Genomic DNA, 17,986 nt, shown 5'->3' with positions numbered 1-17,986 from the left:
CATACATCTTTTAATGAACAGTGGCGAATGACTGAGAGTTTTTCTTTGCTACAGTAAGGATGAATTGTTCATAGTAGAAAATATGTCAATAAACTACTTGAGGTCTATGAGTGAAAACTCCTGCCTGTTCATTTCTTGTTTGATGATACTCTGTTCTTTGTGGTGGTATGCTCTGAAGTATGGATATTTTGTCATGTGGATGTTGAATAGGAGAGTACCTTCAGGCAGGACACTGAATGTTTGTATTTTACTAGCCCTTCATTCTGGTGTTATTCTGTTATTGATTTTTTTCCAATATAGTTACTGTGCCACAGTTTTTTCGTTCAAATCTAGTCTGTAGTCCTTGCACTTTTGCTTTATCTTTGCTTCTTTTCACAACACTGTCTGCTTTCTTTTATCTCTTGGTCAAATACTTAGCTCTTGAAATTCAGATGTCACCTTCAAAAACAGATATGGGTTTCTTTATCCATGATGCTTCGAAGACGTGTTCCTCAAGGTCTGAGCTTCCTTGGAAGAACCTTATGCAAGAATCTGTAGCTTTCCTGTGGAATATCTTAGTCACTTTTATAGCATCTGCAAGACAATATCTGTCCAGATTGGAAAAAAAAACTTACTAGAATTATTTTTTTAATTAGTACAGTCAGACTTCAAGGGTTTGGCTTTGCTCTTAACGCTATGAATAGCTTAGGTATTGATATACACCTACGTGAAGGGGATAAAAAGGCAGGGCGATTTTTTTCCTTTCTTTCTTTTTGTTTGGTTCTTTTGTTTTATTTTTTGTTGTTGCTTTTGCTGTCCTAGATGTATTCTTCCACTGTAAAAGATTGTCCTAGGTGAACAGTCATGCTTCATTTTTGTTTTTCCTTCGCCAAGGATTGTGCTTTGAACAGTGCGGGTCAGAACTGTCATTTCCCTCTTGGAGCATGTACAATATCTAACATTTGTACAAAAGTACCCCAAGCATCACTATTAATGCTGAACTACTAGTATGGCAAATATTATGTTAATAGCTTATAGCTAGTTAAAGTTTTGAAGCAATAATTTTGTACCCTAAAGTTTCAGAACTGACAAATGTGGATTCCTCTTCTAGCTTAACTTAATTTTGGTGGATCTAATCAAATTCATGGTAAAAGAAACTAGTGTTAGGTAACCGAGAATGACTTATAAGGATAAAAATATTTATCCCTAAATTTTCTGTGTTCAGCTGTAAGAGCCCTTGAAAGCCTGCTTTGTTATTTCTTTCATTTAATTGACTTTTATGAAGTTGGTCGCAGTTAAACAGTAATCAAAGAGAAAGCAGAATCAGTTACTTATCTCAGGAGATGCAGTCTGTAACAGTGCTGATGGATAGTCTTGGTGCATATTCCATACTTGTGTACTTATAAAAGTGTATGAGATGAAAATTTGAGAGAATTTGATACTGAAAAATGCCTTGGCCAATATCAGTGTTGAAACTGATTTTGAATTTAAGAATAAATTCTGCGATTGCCAATATTTTTAAACTTTGCTAGAGTTCAGGTGCAAAATGAAGTTGGAACCATCTTAGACCCCGTTTAGAGATGCCATTGATACTGTTTATCATACAGCTTTTCTTCCAAAATTTGTAAGGTGCAATGAGATGAGAAAGTAAATTTTTGTATTGTACTCAGAAGATAGGTGATGGGGAAAGTAGAAAGCTCTGAGTACAAAAATAATTTTATATGTGGAGAAAATGAAGTTGTCTCTGTCATTGCCTATAATGTAGAAAGAATAATTCTGCTCTGGGACTGGGGAAATACCTTCCTGATGCTTTGAGTTAATCGTAAGTGACCTTGTAAAATTGCACGAAGGGGATAAAGCAAATGTACTCTTGGGTGATGGGGTCAAACAACTGATAACACAGCATGACTGGATATCTATTTTTAGGTGATCAGTAAGTCAAGATCAAGGGTCAGGATTTTATCCAACTAGTAATTGAGAGAAAGAGTTTGGAAAGTAGTTACTGAAGCCATGGTTCATTCTTGTACTATGGGAAAACCCTTATTTTCGTGTCTATTAAAAATTAATCCCCAAAATGAAGAAAATGTTTTACAGTGCACTATTACTGTGGTAACTGAATGTCTGAAAAAACTGAATGTACACATTTGATAATGTATTATTGATATTAGACGAGGAACCAAAAAAAAAAAAAAATAGAGCAGGACCTCTCAGTGTGACTCAGTATAAAAAAAAAAAATTTGTGCTCCAAAGAACTTATTCTATTTTTGTGAATCCCCAAATTGAGGCAAAAAACAATGGTTTTGGTGTTATTCTGGACAAAGTCTGAAAATATTCTATTTAACAGTGGCATTATTTAGTTAAACTTCACATGACAGTGAGAATTTGAAGGGTCAGCTAGCCACAGTGTATTGTGTCTAATGTAATAGAAAATACTGATTTCCAAAAAGAATCAGGCTCCCCACTGCCAGCAGCTGCATTGTTCATAAAAAAAAAATCAGCAGTTTCTTCAAAAATCTTTATTTATGATAATAAAATTATTAACATTTAGTGTAACAAAGCTGGTTTCAAAAATCACAACATGTCTTATGGCTGTTTTGATCTATTTTATCACTAGGATGGGGGCTGGGGCAGCTTACATGCCTGAATTGTTGGGTCTGACATACTAATATTGTGTCCTGAAGAATTTTTCAGGTAGATTATTCTTTTTTTCTTTCTTTTAAAAATTATTATTATTATAACTTTTGTACTGAGAGACTGAGCATCCAGTATTGCACTACCTGTAGCATATCTGATGCTGCCTTAATTTAAGGAAGAAGCCCAAATGACAAACTTGAATGACCGCTAGAGAAAGATATAAGACTTGCACTGCAGTTAGAGGTTGACTGTGACTGACATACTTTGTACAGTACATATGAGAGGATAAGAAATAATAGGATAGAAAATGGGCTAAAATAACCTTGCCCAGTTCTTCTTGTCTGATCTATTAGGAGGTCATATTGCTTGAGGCAAATAATTAATTTCTCATAATAATCTTCCATAGTAAAAAGGCTTAAGCTTGTTTAGCCTCTGGATAATTTTCCCTGAAATGATGTTAAGATTCCTCCTAAGTGATTAGCATGTATTTATTATGAAACTGGAGTGTGAAATTACAGTGAAACATATTATTTTTATTTTTCCTAACTTTGAGCTATGACTTACAGCAGTTCCTTCATTCTGCTGTTACAGGACAAATCCTGAGAGACTGGCTTTGAGGGAACTCCTGCGAAAAAGAGCAGGACTAGTTGGAATTTTGCAGTGAAATTATTTCTCATCAAAGCACTGGTTTTTTTAACTGCCAATGTTTGCTGAAAAAAAAAATGTTTTCTTTGTTGTTTTCTATTTTGGAGGAGAAAAGGAAGATTTTTTTTTTTGAATGATCAGAAAAAAGCAAACTAAAATGACAGCTGAAATCTAGATAAAATCTAGATGTTGAGTTTTACCGTGCAGTTGAAATAAGTTTTGTACAAAATTTGAAGAACATACAGTATAAGAAAAAGTTGAACTTCCCTTTAATTCACAATCGGAATAAAATTTAGTATTGTGAAACAGTTGGATCTCAATGTATTTCAGCAGCAGCTCCTAGAGAGCTACCAAGCTAGCTGTGTTTAGAGAGAATTAATAGTAATCTTGCTTGGAGCTGGAAAAGGTTGGAACTAACGTACTGCACCTCTCACTTGGTGGAGTCCTTGTACCCATTAGTGGATGAGCACTTCAAGAAAGTGACACACAGGTATGAAATGAAATGTCATGTCTGTAAATTGTTTTGGTTTAGGGAGTGGAAATAATCTGTTTGATATTAATAATCTGTTTGGTTTAAGTTCATGTCCATACAAATGCATACAAACAATTGTGAATTCTTTCTGCTTTCCTACCTGACCAAACATGGGTCAGATTTAGTAGGCAGTGAAGGACCTATGGTGCTATACACACAAGCAAATAAGCAAATAACCTACATCTCACTGCCTTCGTGCACACTTGAAGACCTTTTTAAATCCAGATTAGTATTCAGCCAAGCTTAATCTTGATTTTGCTGTCTTCCAATTTAAAAGATGTTTCACATTATCTCTTTGAAGAAAAACTTTGCAACAAGGGGTTACTTTATTGCTAGAATAATGTTTTGCCATTACCGTCTGACTTTGGTAGCTGATGAAGGGAAAAATTATGTTATGATTGCAAATGCTTTGCTCACTACTGGCCACTAGAATGACAAGAATGGTTTTATCAAGGGAGATTAAAAAATAACCACCTGAAAACACAAACTCAAAATGAAATACCAACCAGTCACATGTATGTTGAAGAATCAGCATATGAAAGTTGCCACTGTGTGTTCTACGTACTGCTAACGTTCTGGACGGAAAATCAGGATAACAAAAGCCTGGGGTGGTGTAGGGCAGTTAGCTAATAAAGGATGTTGAAGTAATGATGAATTAATATGAAGCAGCTGATTTGTCTTTGTCCATTTTAATGCTCATCTCTTCACACCACATCGTCTCCCAGTCACTGTTTCTTACTGCAGGGCAAACCTACGCTGAGTCAGAAATGGCCAGGAAACACAACTACTCATCCGAATGTGTTTGATTCTCGGAATACATTGCTCTATCTGTACGAGTCTGGCAGTACACAATTCTTTTCAATGTCTGTACATGTTGTAGTGCAGAATTTTTTCTGAGGTACCTCATAACTGCTGTCTAATAGGATCATTTCCAGCCAGTCTCCTTGCTTTTTCATAAGTGAGAATATAAAATTAGATGAGCTGAGAGTATAAATTTTATGCACTGTTTCAGGCAAGACTTCACTATACATCACAGTGTTTAGGTTTATACCTGAAGCATTTATGGCATATTTTCTTTAGTAGGGAATTTTTTTTTTCGTCTCCATGTTGGCTTTCTAGGCTCAGTGTGACGATTCCAATACTCAATTAATTTCAGAGGAATAGTTCAATTATAGGGTTGGGTTTTTGCTTGGGTGGGTTTTTTTTGTGGTTGTTTATTTTTTTTTTTCCCCCAGCAGCTCATTTTGAGGATAATTGCAGTTAATGCTGGACTAGAACTGTTGAATATATTTTTAGATAAACTTGGTGCTTGTGTAAAGATGCACAGTTGGTACCTCTTGAGATGTGAACTCTCTCTCTGACACAGAATTCTGCTTTGCTTCCAGTTTTAACCCACTGATTCATTGTCGGGGCATAATACCATACAGTTTCCACAGTTTATGAAATTCCTGGACTTGACAATACAAGTGCAAATTGTTGATATGAGTATACTGGATTTAAGCCCAAAGTTTCTATTCATATAGATTGTCATACTTGTGGCTTTATATATATACAGAAGTGAATTTAGATCAGAGACTTGGGGTTTATTTAAACAGCTGAAGACACTGAATAAACTGAGGGCTTGAGAGAGGTGAGTTCAAGACTGTTTGCTGTTTGAAATTTTCAGTTATGAGACTGAAACTCTGAGAGGAATTGTGGTCTACCACTTTAAAGACCTTTGGACAAAGAGCACATAGGAAATGTAATGACTGCTTCCATTAACAAGAGGTTGGGTTCTTCTGAAGAGTGAAGAGACCTAGGTTGTGAAAACCAGCACAATTCTAAGTTTCTGAAAGTGTTATTTTATGACCTCCATTCTGTCCTCTTCAGTCACCCTTTTTCAAGACTCAGTTTTCATTTGAATAGATTTGACTACATACTCCTGTTAGTCCTTCAATTTGCCTTTTTTGAACCCTTTTCCAGTTCCACTGTGTTCCCTTTATGATGAGGGGGCCAGAATTGCACATAACATGCTGCATGTGTACTATGGTTTTATATAGTGATGTAATATTTTTTTTTTACTGCTTTATTTCCTATCCCTTTGCAAAATGTTCTGAAAGTTTGAATTTCTTTCTGACTCATATTGATGATTAAGCTGACAGTTTGTATGGAACTTTGATAGTTTTTCTTCCAAGACATTGCTCTTGAGTAGTAACAATCACCTTGGAGTCCAATGCGATTAGGACTGTTTTTTTTTCTCATACACATAACTTCATATTTGCCTATAGTGAGTTTAATCTGATATTTTATTGCTCGATTTTTTTGGTCTTCTAAGGTCCTCCATTTACCCAGAGTTTAAATTTGTCCCAAGTATTTCATACCTTCTGCAGACTTTTTCACTTGATTGTTCACCCATGTTTCAAGTCATTTTTCAGTTTATTGAGAAGCACAGTGCCTAGCAGAGGTTTCTATGAAACTCTGCTTTTGATCTTCATTTGTCTCCATTCATTCTCCATTCCCCTGTCCATTTCTTACTACTGTTTCCAGCCTTTTGCTCAATTATTTGTCCATTCAAGGACCTTCCTCCTTATCCTATGGCTATTGAGATTCCTTTAGCTTTTGGCATTGGGTCTTGTCAAAAGCATTTTGTGATCTGTTTGGAAAACTCCAATAGCGTGGCTTTTCAAAAGCAGGGGAGGCTCTTCCTTTAAAAAATGGTACTTTTTTCAGGTGTTGCCTCATTCTACTAGAGTTTCTACTAATCTTCCTGGTATAAATATCAAGTGGAAAGGTCACTCAGAACCTTTCTTTAAAAACTAGTGTCCTAAGAACTAAAGAAGTTCAAGTGAAAGGTCATGCACACCACAATGAGCAATTTGGCTGTTTCACCCTTGGCTTCTCACAAATTACCTGGGTATATAACAATACATATAATAATATAACATATTGCCTCGTGATCTATCAGTTTGTTTCACAGTCTCTCCTACTAAACCATTGATTTCAGATAGATTCTTTACTAAATCCTCCAGTAGAATTTCCACTTGCCCTGATTTGCCACAAAAATTTCCAATTTCTAGCTAAATACTTGCCTTGTAAATTCTACATTTTCCTTCACTTTGTATTAGAAAAAGAAACAGCAGATACCAAAGAGCACGTGGGGCCATTTCAGTGTCTTAAATCCTGATTTATAGACACAGTCAGGAACTCAGACATCCACGGTGGGATTTCTGCAGTTAATCATTGATGGTCTGGCTTTGCTACCATTAAAGCCTTGGGGATAGATTTTTTAATGGACTTAAGTCAGTCACACTAAAAATTTTATTCATTATTTCCATTAATGTTCAGGCTTAATATTGGCATTACTATGCAAGGCACTTTGGTCTGTTTCCTGTGGGAGTTCAGGCATCATCATATTCCCTATCAGATATGCCTTCTAAGAATCTAACACATCAAATAGGAGGCCCAGCAATGCTAGATGATTTTTTTTTCCTTCCTGTGCAATTTGTTCAGATTTTTACCTATAATAGTAGGACAACTGTAAGGGAGGTATTTTTGAAATACGTTCACTTCAGATATGAAGAGAAAAACTAAATTCGCTCTCTTAGAATTCAGTTCTTTAAATCTTTTTGAAATTGTTTAATATCTTAAATCATGCAGGAAATCTGCAATAGGATCAGTGTATCACAGGTTATGTTAATGTGAAATTAAATTCAAGTTGCTGTATATGTAGCTACTGGCATAAGGTTTTTCAGTTTTTTGGTGTACTGATACAGTTTACTGTACAGTAGATACAGTAGATTGCATTTTCAAGGAGAGATGTAATGAACCTTATAACTTGGCAGAGAATTCCTGAGACTATTGAAATAGAAAAGAAATGGAAACATAACTTAGCCGTGTGAGATATTCATTTTAACTGTATCTATTTAAGAAAACTTGACATCAATGAGCTCATTAAATGTGATGTTAAAATTTACATCATTAGATTTCAAAGTCAACAAGCAGACATAATTATTTAATGATGGACTTTCTCGGGGGTTTTTTTGGCTGTTTTGGAGAATGAAATGAATTGCTTACTTGACTGACAGGTGGCTGTATAGTGCTTATGCCTGATTGTAACAATATGTGACAGTAAGAAAAATTAGAGCTTATTAACATTCACTCGACCCAGTGTCTGCACCACTGATCAATGCTTGGACTACTGTATGGCTTAAAGTGCTTAATGAATCTTTGTTTGACAGGAGCCAACTGCCGCTGGAGGAAAACGTGGATGGTCTGATAGCTGGCAGAGTGAATGTGGCCTGCACTTTGTAAACAAGGAAAATGTGAATAATTGGGGAGCAGAATGAGTGAGAGAAGTCTTTCAAGGCTCGTGGTGATGGATGAACTGTATTATGGTTGACATATACATTCTGTGTTTTGCATAAAAGCGTTAGCATCTGATTGAGCGGAAAACCAGGGGAAAGCGAGATTGCCTGTGTGATTAGTGGAAGGTAGTCAGCCATCTGTTAGCCATAATGCACAGATGAAGATTGAAAGCATATGTGTGCGTGTGCTTACACAGGACCTTTCACCTTTTATACAAGTATCCATGAAAATATAGAACTGTATATAAAGAACTAACACAAGACAAAATATGCTCTCGATTCATCTATTTTTTTCTCCAACCAGAAAGAGTACAAGCTTGTAGCCATGTTGTGTAGTTCATAAATGCCTCCTTCCAGCAGACTGAAGCAGTAGCTTCAGAAGTGACAGAAGCAAATAATTTGAGGTGTATTTCTTTTAAATAATGGCATCATAACTCTCTGTTACTGTAATGATGAAAGTAAAGCCATGTCCTGAAAATGTTGAGAGGTGAACTTTTTATTGATCAAGACATTTGAAAATGTATTTTTAACTGTTCACCTACAAATTTAAAATAATCCAGGTAAGAAAGGATTTGCTTTAGAAGAAAGGTAGAGTCTGGTGTAGCATTGCTTGTCCATCTAAACCTGTAATTAATGCTGCCAGGGTTTTGTGATGTAGAAAAGAAGACTGAACTTAGTTTTTCATGTTTATAAAGAATTTTAATGGTAATAGAGGTCCTGCTTAGAAGGAAATGAATCACTTCTTTACCTCTTTTCAATTTTTTTTTTTTTTGCACTGTAGTGTATAAAAAGCAACTCTAAAAAATGTATTCAGTTTTAATATGTGTTCTAACACTTATTATAATGGTTTACAATTCACTATCTGTACATCTCACAAAATCTGGAAAAACGAAACACTCCAGAAATATAAAAAACTCTAAGGCCAGTATTTAAAATCAGTCACTTAAAATATCAAAGACCACAATATATGACCCCAAAGTATTGTTTAACTTGATCATCCATTCATATATTTTTGTAGCAAATATTTTAGTCCACTAGTTGACAGCTTGGTATGTGAAATATTGTTCTTAAATACACTTTTCAAATTAAAATTGTTTTTGCTGACATTTATCATATGCCACTGATGGTACATTATGCAAACACTGGAACCACTGACCAAGGACTTGCATGCCCCATCTTGCTGTTTCCACCTTCCATGTTTCAGTATAAAAGTAATATCCTAATTATTGGAGGGGAAAGGGTATAGCTAGAGAACAATAGATGCAAGTTTCTCTATGAGAATGGGGTGGAGAGCAGCTAATTTAGTCGTCTTCAGTAGCGAGTGTCTTAACAAAACTTTATGAATTCAGACCTCTGCACAGCTGCTGACCTGGTTAGAAATATGGAAGTCTAACTTGCACACGGTCAGTAATCCAAAAAGCAGAACCTACTTCTGATCAAAAATATTTTGGCAAGTTTTATAACTCCTAAATCGCTTAAACTAGATATGTCTGTCAAGTTTGCTGCTGTTGCTGTGCCTCGTCATTTACTATCTAGCATTTCAACATCAGAACTCTGTAAAATCACCTCTGTGGCAGGGATTTTCCTCTTTGCCTTTCATATCAAGTGCACGAGGGTGACTGACGCTCGCACTCGCAGTGCCGTGCCAGCTGCTGGTCAGCGCAGGCGTGATGGGGGAGTTCTGTGGCTTTGCACAGTTGCAGAGGAGCTGGGGGAGGGCTAATACCAGGGTGGAGCTTACTGTTTCTCCAGTAATTTTAGGAGCACTCCTGTGAACGTGCTGCTTCAGCGCCAGTTTTCTCGGAGAGCGCAGGAGAACCTTTCAGTTTTCCTTTCTCGCAGCGCAGTTGGATGATGATGCCTTTTTATTATGCCAAGAAACAATTTAATTGATCTGTGTCCTAGTGTTTGGATTCAGTCATTTCTAGCTGCCACAGTTTCTCCTTTCAAGTATTTGTGGGCTTTTTAAAGCTTTCCCAGTCCTTGCTAATTAGTATCCACAGTGTGTTTTATTACCTTTGTAGGATTTTTTTTTTAACAATGTTCAAAGAATGATCTGTTTTAAAGTTTCTCCACATATTCTTTCCTGAAGTGTTGCAACTCGTGATCTGGCAGAAAGAGGAGGATTCAAAGGACTTGACTTTCAGAGCAACTAGGATTAAGGAGGCATTAACTGTAATGCTGGAGAGCCAGTGTATAGAGTCAAGCACATCGTAACAAAAACCAGGTCAGCAGGTTCCTAATGGTTGCTAATTGCAAACTCAGTGTATCAAAGCTAGAGCTAGGCTCTGCATGCAGCGTGGACTAGCTTGTCTTTGCTTCTGCAGGGGCATGTTTTAATTTCTGTTTGCGGATTGCTTTAATGTCCTTATTAGAGCTAAGTCATGTTGAAAAACTCTTGCAGAGTGCCAGGGTTTTTTTTTTTTTTTTGTGGAAAAACTGCTAAGCAAGTGCTGCCCTTCCTATGTTTCTATATCATTTAGTGATTCAGGACTAAATCTTTTGCTGGTAGACATGTTTAATTTGTTAACAATAAACATGCAGAAATAAGGGCCATATGCACTTCACTAAAATTTCATTTTGAGGAGGAAATAATGTAAAGAACATGCTTGAAGTAATAAGATCATTTTTGGCTGTTAGAACAGTTGATTTATGTGCTTTAAAACTGGGGCTATGAGCAGCAGTGTCTAAGACAAGAATGTTTGCAAATTGAGTGATTTGTCTAACAATGTATTTTGAGTATGTACGGCAACAGAGTTTAAGCTGAAAAAAGGGCAGTGAAAAGAGATGGACTTTAAAAATACCCAGCATCCTGAAATGTTAACTTCATACAGTCTTGCTGTGGAGCTTTTTATATAAAAACATTTAATTCTGAAGTCTTCAAAAATCTAACTAAATGAGTTGGAAATTGTACAGCAGGCACTGAGAATGATTGGAATCTTCATTCATTCCCTTTTCTTGGTTGTACTGATAGAAAATTTTGTTCTGAAGTGCCAAATTAATATTTACTAGCTTAATGTCAGTTCTAAATATTGTTTTGTAGGTGTAATAGATGTGCAAAAGACAATTTACTAAGCAGTGGCAGGATAGGAAATAAAATCAAATTAATGTTAAATGTTTTTTTTGGTTTTTTTTTTTTTGTCCTTCCCAGCTGTGAGAAGCAGACTAATGTTTGGATACTTTGGTACTCGCATTGCCTGCAGGAGTAGTGTCTGGATGCTGAGACTCCGCTTGAAATATTTAGAAATAAAACTCCGTAGTCACAGTGTAGTTGATTTAGTAGTGGAAGGCACTAGTTTCTTTTCTGCAGTCTTATAGCTATTATGCTAAAAGCTAAAATGCAGTGTTTATAGAAAAGAGAGTCAAACTGTAAAAAATTGGAATGTTGCCCAAATTGATAGCTGCATCACTGAGTTATTTGCAGTCCTACCACTATGGAAAAGGAATACAAGCAAAAGTTATTAAAATGTAGTTGAAGTATTTCTAATATGCACTGGTTAAAACAAATTAAAAACAGCTTTAAAAGGGCTTACTCTTCCTAATTCTCTTAATGTAGACTTACTGAGTATAGCTTACAGTTGCAAAGTATTGAAGAAACAAGTAAGTGTTGGTATAAGGTTTAGTGAAGTTCTATGTCAAATGCAGGCACGTGTTAAATTTGAGTCTCTCCAAAATTAGGTGAAAAATACATCTACTGAATGAAAGTTTTAATAATGCTTTAGGTACTTATCTTGAAGCCAGGTGCATGCTGTTAAGTAGGGTATTTTTTTTTCTTGGGCATAGGGTTTACGACAGCCTTCTGTATTACATACAGCTAGAGTGTACAGAGAAAGAATTACAAAGTAAAATGTTTGTCTTATTATTTACTTTTTCCTGTGATTCTTTTAAGATTCTGTATACTGATGACACAGCTTTTGTGCTTTACTAAAGCCACTTTTGTAAAATGATATTTTAATTTTATGTACATATTTTTACATTTGGAATTCTTATCTATAAGTTTTGATAGAGTTGTTGCCTATCACAATAGTTCTTAATTTTACAAAACTACAAGTATTTCAACTTCAAAACTAAAATCTGCTTACAAATGGTCAAACAAGTGTCCTCCATAACTGCTTCAAATTTGTCCTTAAAATTTTTGTTATACTTAATCAATAGTTGAGTTAACAGTTGGGAAATTTGAATAAAACTTGAGATATTTTGTGTTTAGTCATACCTTTCACGCCAAGGAATATGGTCTAATATGTGCTAGTTTACAAATACCAGTTCTGCATTAACTTGTGGAATTCAGTAAAGTTCTGCTAGCTTTGTTAATGCTCAGTTATTTATGTTGCAGTCATAGAAAATCAGAACATATTTTTCATTAATGAAAACTGACACTTTCAGTGTGATTATCTACAGTGAGAGAAATGTGATATTTGTTCTTTCTCTTAAAGAACTTCTTTTTCTTGTTCAAATCAACAAAGTTATTTTAAAAAAATCTATTTATTCTTGAACTTCTAGTGTAGACTTGGAGGGTGAAGAATTTATTTAGAAGTATAATACCTCTCAGACATTGCCATTTACTCCTTGTCTTGTGAACATTTTTGTTGCAAAGTTTGGTCTTACAACAGCAGTCTTTTTTCTTTTTACCTTTGCAGCTCATTTGGAAAGAATTATGGTTTAGGCTTTCCCATGTTAGCCATGGATGTAGCACTTTCTCCCATGAGAACACAAGAACTGGATCCCATGCCATCTGATGCATCCCCCATGCTTATAAACATGACTCCTACTGTGGAAGGAGATGGGGAAGAGGATGTCATGAAGGAGCTTGATTCTGGCCAGCAGTATGAAAAGCCGCCTCCTCTGCACACTGGGGCCGATTGGAAAATTGTTCTCCACTTGCCAGAAATTGAGACCTGGCTTCGGATGACGTCTGAGAGAGTCAGGGATCTGACCTACTCTGTCCAGCAGGACTCGGATAGCAAGCATGTGGATGTGCACCTGGTACAGCTGAAGGTAAGATGAATTTTATGTTGCAGGCTTTTCAGTGAAGGTGGTTCATGCAACTCTGCTGCTATTAAACAAGAAGGCTTTTCATAACTGCTGTAGCATGTCTGACAGCCTGTGTTAAAAAGTGAATAAGTCCCTTTCAAGGAGATAATAGAAACCATACAATTCTCAGATTTTTTTCAAAATTATTTACTCATCATTTAATTCAGTAGTCAAAACCATATTAATGAACATGCTCACATTCCAAGAGCAGCTAATACTGCACGAACAATAACCTGACTGGACATCTCAGAAGTGCCTGGAAATATTCCCATTGATTTTCATCGGCTTTAGTACCTAAACCTCCCAAATTTGTGTCCCAATAAGCATGGCCGCTCATTTGAAAACTAAGCAAGTTTCATAGGCAGTAGGATAGAAAGGTGGTCTAATGTCTGGCCTTTCAGTCGTGTAAAGGTTACACTGAAGACTGAACACAGATGGGACTATATACAAAATGGTAAATATGTAGAATTTTTTTTCAGATCTGAGTCTTGGTAAGAAATATGAAGTGATAAGATTCGAACAGTCATAGCCCATAAATCAATTTTTTTTCCTTCTTCTTCTTTTTTTTTTCCCCAACAAGAAAATGTATTAGCAAGACTGGACTTTGTCCCCTCCAAAACCTGTGTTTTGTGTAAAGCAAAAGAGCAAAAATCGCCCTTTCCTCAACCTAACAACTGAACACAAGTATCTTTAAACAATTATCTCTGTCTTGGTCCCAGATTTAAATTTTGGTGTTGAATCTACAAAGATATTAAGGAAATCCAAGATGAGATTCAAATAAATAATGTCTGAGGCTGTGTATGTTCGTTTGCATGACTTGATTTGCTGCAGCAGATGAAGCATGCTTTTGAAGGCAGCAAACAACCTCCAAAAATAGCAGGCAAATGTTATCTCTTCAGACCGAGCTGTCTTCAGAGTTGCATTCTGAGGCCTGATTATGTGAACATAGTCTTCCTTCATACTCAGCGTGATGGTATTTTATTTGTATTTATTTTAGGACTGGAGCTCTAGGCTCTCTTAAAATACAACTCTGTGTACTAGCGCTAAGCATAGAGCATTTGTACTGTAATCAGTCCTAACCAAATAGAGAGCTGATCTTGAGTTTTTTATGGTCCTGCCATTTTTCTGAAGAAAATGGGGTAGACATTGCCAGCTTTTGATAAGAGAAAGGACGACGCTGTAGGTTTTTAGCAATTATGCCTAAAAGGTATTTCTGCAGGCAGTCATACAAATCTTGCTGGACTAGGTGCCAGTTCTGGTCTGGAGTTGCTTGTTGCTGTATTAGTGCAGTGCTGAGCTGAAACTAAAGAGTTGTGGAGCTTGTGGATGCTATTTCCACACAGCTTTGGCTGCCTCAGAGCACAAGCAGAATTGATTTGTGCCTGCTTACAAAATGAGAATATACTCTTCATATAACTTACTCTCACACATATCCACTAAAATGTTTTTTTTTTCCAAATGGAGTTCAGTGAATGAATAGCATTCCTCACCGTTTTCTCCTTTTTAAAGTTTATTTGTGAAGTTTCAAGAGTCAATGGTAGTTCATAAAATACTTTCCTAATGTTTTTTTCCATGTAAGCAATTGCTGTAGGACCTAGAGATTGTTTGGGTCTAGGAGGAGACCTGGTTAATGCAACTGTAAAAAAGGACAAAAGAACATAAAGCAATCTCAATTATCCGCAATTATCTGGCCTGTCAGCCTTGGGGGGGGCTCTCATTGAGGCTGTCAAATATTCTGTGTACAGACCCTGGACTCAGGGAAGTGCTCTTTTTTTATACACGTGCGTATCTGTGTGCGTGCACGACAGTGACTTGTATTTGAAGATATTTTTAAAATGTTTGATATTTTTTAAACTTTTCACACATTAACATAAAAAAAAAAAACTTGAAAAAAGATCTGTACTGGTAGTAAAAAAATGCACCAAAGTCTTAACAAACACATTAGGAATACAGAACTTCTGTAACCTGCTTACCTTTAAACCTGTATACAGACAAAAAAGAAAAAAGAATGTAAAAGCAAGAGTTGTGGAAACACTTTTATTCAGACTTTAGATATATTTTAAATTGTTTATCCTTGTATGCTCTTGCATTATATAATGTCATGAAAATCAGCTAAGATAAAAAACAAAAAAAAAACAACAAAAAAACCCCACCATAACTTCATAGAGATCCTTTTTTTTTTTTTATATTTGTTCTTTGCTCTAATAATTCTCCTTGAGGGGCTCCCTCTAACTGATCTGGGTCCTTCTGGAATTGTGCTCAGGCTTGACACAGGGCTCAATGTGAAGCTTCACCATTGCCAGAAGACTGGAAAAAGTACTTCACATGTCTTTCAAACAATACATAGCAGTTTAGTATTTTCTTTTTTTTTCACAATAGCAGGAGATGAATGATTCATGTTCAGCTTGGGAGTTACTGTAGCTCCCAAACTCCTTTGCTGCACTGTAGGTTTTTCACCTCTCTCTTACCCATTTTATCTGTGAAATTTTACATGTAGGATTTTGCCTTTGTCCATTATTGAACACTTTTTAAAAATCTCCCATTTCTCAAGTGCGTCTGTGACTTTTTCAGTTCCGAATCTGCCTTCTGGTACGTTCGAAGTATCTCCCCCAAGCACACATATTGTCATCTGCAAATTTAAGAATCCTTCTCTCTACTCTTTGGTCCAAGACATAAAGATAAAAATGAATGATACAGACCCAGTATAAAAGTCTAGAACATAATAGTTTCTGAATATATTTTTTAACCTGCAAGTGTAGCAATAAGGCAAACGATCTTTCATTTTCTTATAGTTTGTTTTCTCCAGCCAGGAGAGGTCCAATTCCATTTTCTGGCAGCTATTTGTTTTGGATGCTTAAAGCTGATTTGCTTCCTCTGGCTGTCAGTTGGCTCATGCTGATAGGGCTCGTTTGAGGATCTAGGTGATAGCAGACTTTCTCCATTATTCTTCGGAAAAATTGCTCAGCAAACAGCTCATCTCTTCCTCTTGTGAATATTTGCTCTGTATTCCTGTTGTAGATCAGTCTGTGCTTCTGCTCTTTCTGTAATCAAGAGCATTGTTTCTTTTTTGTGGCTTGTTCCCTGGAGAATTTGGTGTTTGCCGGCAGTCTCTTTTCATGCTGCGTGACTTAGGGCTTTACTAGCCACCGTCGATCCTTTGAAAATACTTGTTTCTCTCACTTTTGCAATGCCCTTTCTCAGAACTAGCCATGTAGCATGAGTGGGAGGCTTCTCTTATGTTGTCCCTTGGGAAATTTCCTGGAAAGCTCAGCTTCACATGAGTGCTTCAGTAAGCCCGATGCATGAATCATAACTCTCCGGGGTCTGGAATGTCTTGTATTAGTCATTTATCTGGTCATCGCTCTTAACTCAAGCTGTGCTAAGATACATTTACATCTCTCTAACACATTCAGTGTAGCTGTTATCAGTTGCAAATATTTGTAAAAGAGATGAAAAAAGTTATGGTTTTACTAGAAGCAAATCTAAAAATGCTCTCTCTGTCCTTGTATTGTATTAAGGTGATGAGATGCTTTCATGATCCATTCAGCTTTTTAGTCTGAATAAAACACGCTTGTTTTACAGCAAATTCTTTCTTGGAACCCTCCTGAGGTCCAGCTTGGATTCAACTTCCTTTCTTCTACTCTGCTTCATATTCCTTAACCTTCTCAGGGAAGGGTCTAGTGTTTCAACTTATTGATTATTACTTTCCATCTTCTTGAAAAACCTGTCGTTTTGGATGATCTAGTATAATCTTCTATATTTTAGATGTCTGTTAATTTGTAACTCCTTGTAGAGTAAAGTACTTCACCACTGCTTTGTGACTTAAATGTCTGAATCATATATATTGTATATTGACATATACGTATTTTATGCTAGGATATTGTCTTCAGATCTTTGCAGACCACTGATCTTTTCTCTCCAAGTAGAAAGACTTCAGTCGTCTTTTTCCAGGATACCTGGGTCAACCTCAAACATCTCTTGGTTGAATCTTTTATCTTTCCTTCTGACCCCTACAACAAGATTTTAATGAACATTGGATAGAGGTCAAATATCATGTAACCATTATTCTTTTGCTGTTTCTACTTTTTTTTGTGGGGGGAATGGGCCAGGCAATGAATTTTTAGTTGCTTTTCTCATTGTATTTAAATTCTGGATAAGAGAAGAGTGTAAGGAATTATCAAAGCAATATATTAAAGGGTATTAATTTCTAATATATCTTGCAGCTAGGTACAAGTTATTCCATTTTTGTTCCATTACAAGCATTCTGAAAAAAAATGTGAAACCAGGGTACTGTAGGTGTCTTTCTCTTTCATCTCCTCTTAAGTTCAGTAGGCTTTTGTTGAATAAGTAATAATAATTATTGCTGGTTTTATTGAATAAATACTGAAGGCTGGACCAAATGACTTTTCTGAGTACTTTTCAACTTTTTTTTTTTCCTATATCAATTCCTTTTGAGAGCAAAAATGAACCTTTTTGTTTTCAGATGTTAAAATAAGTCACTCAAAATATGACTGAGTCTGGAAGATAACTTCAGTAAGTTCAGTTTCTTGTAATTTGAAACTCAGAACTCTCTTTATCACAATCTGTAAAAGGACTTATTCAATACTAGCAGCATCGCTAAGTACTTCATCCACCACGTCTTTCTGTAACATTAGAAACAGGGCTATTCTTTCTTCTTACCTTTGGTTTGATGACTCTCAATGCCTGTATTATTCTGAGGTTTGTGACAACATACCTTGTGTCTGCAGCTGTACAAATTTTCAGCTGTGCTATCTAAACCACCTTTAACTAAGAGCACAGGTGAAGTTTTCCTAGAATCTGA

The 17,986-nt window shown here is 36.0% G+C and overlaps 1 protein-coding gene across 1 annotated transcript in view; it reads left to right on the top strand.

The window, feature by feature from the left end:
- AKAP6 (A-kinase anchoring protein 6) overlaps window positions 1–17,986 on the top strand; it is a 295,501-nt gene that overhangs the window by 45,079 nt on the left and 232,436 nt on the right. The window contains exon 2 of the mRNA XM_086749479.1: window positions 12,771–13,128. Coding sequence (XP_086605605.1) covers window positions 12,805–13,128 — 324 coding nt within the window. The 5' untranslated portion in view covers window positions 12,771–12,804. The remainder of the gene's footprint in view (window positions 1–12,770; window positions 13,129–17,986) is intronic.

The sequence above is a fragment of the Chlamydotis macqueenii genome, chromosome 5 (genome assembly GCF_036417535.1).
Source record: "Chlamydotis macqueenii isolate bChlMac1 chromosome 5, bChlMac1.mat, whole genome shotgun sequence".
NCBI classification, from domain to species: domain Eukaryota; kingdom Metazoa; phylum Chordata; class Aves; order Otidiformes; family Otididae; genus Chlamydotis; species Chlamydotis macqueenii.
This window is presented reverse-complemented; position numbering and strand designations above follow the sequence as displayed.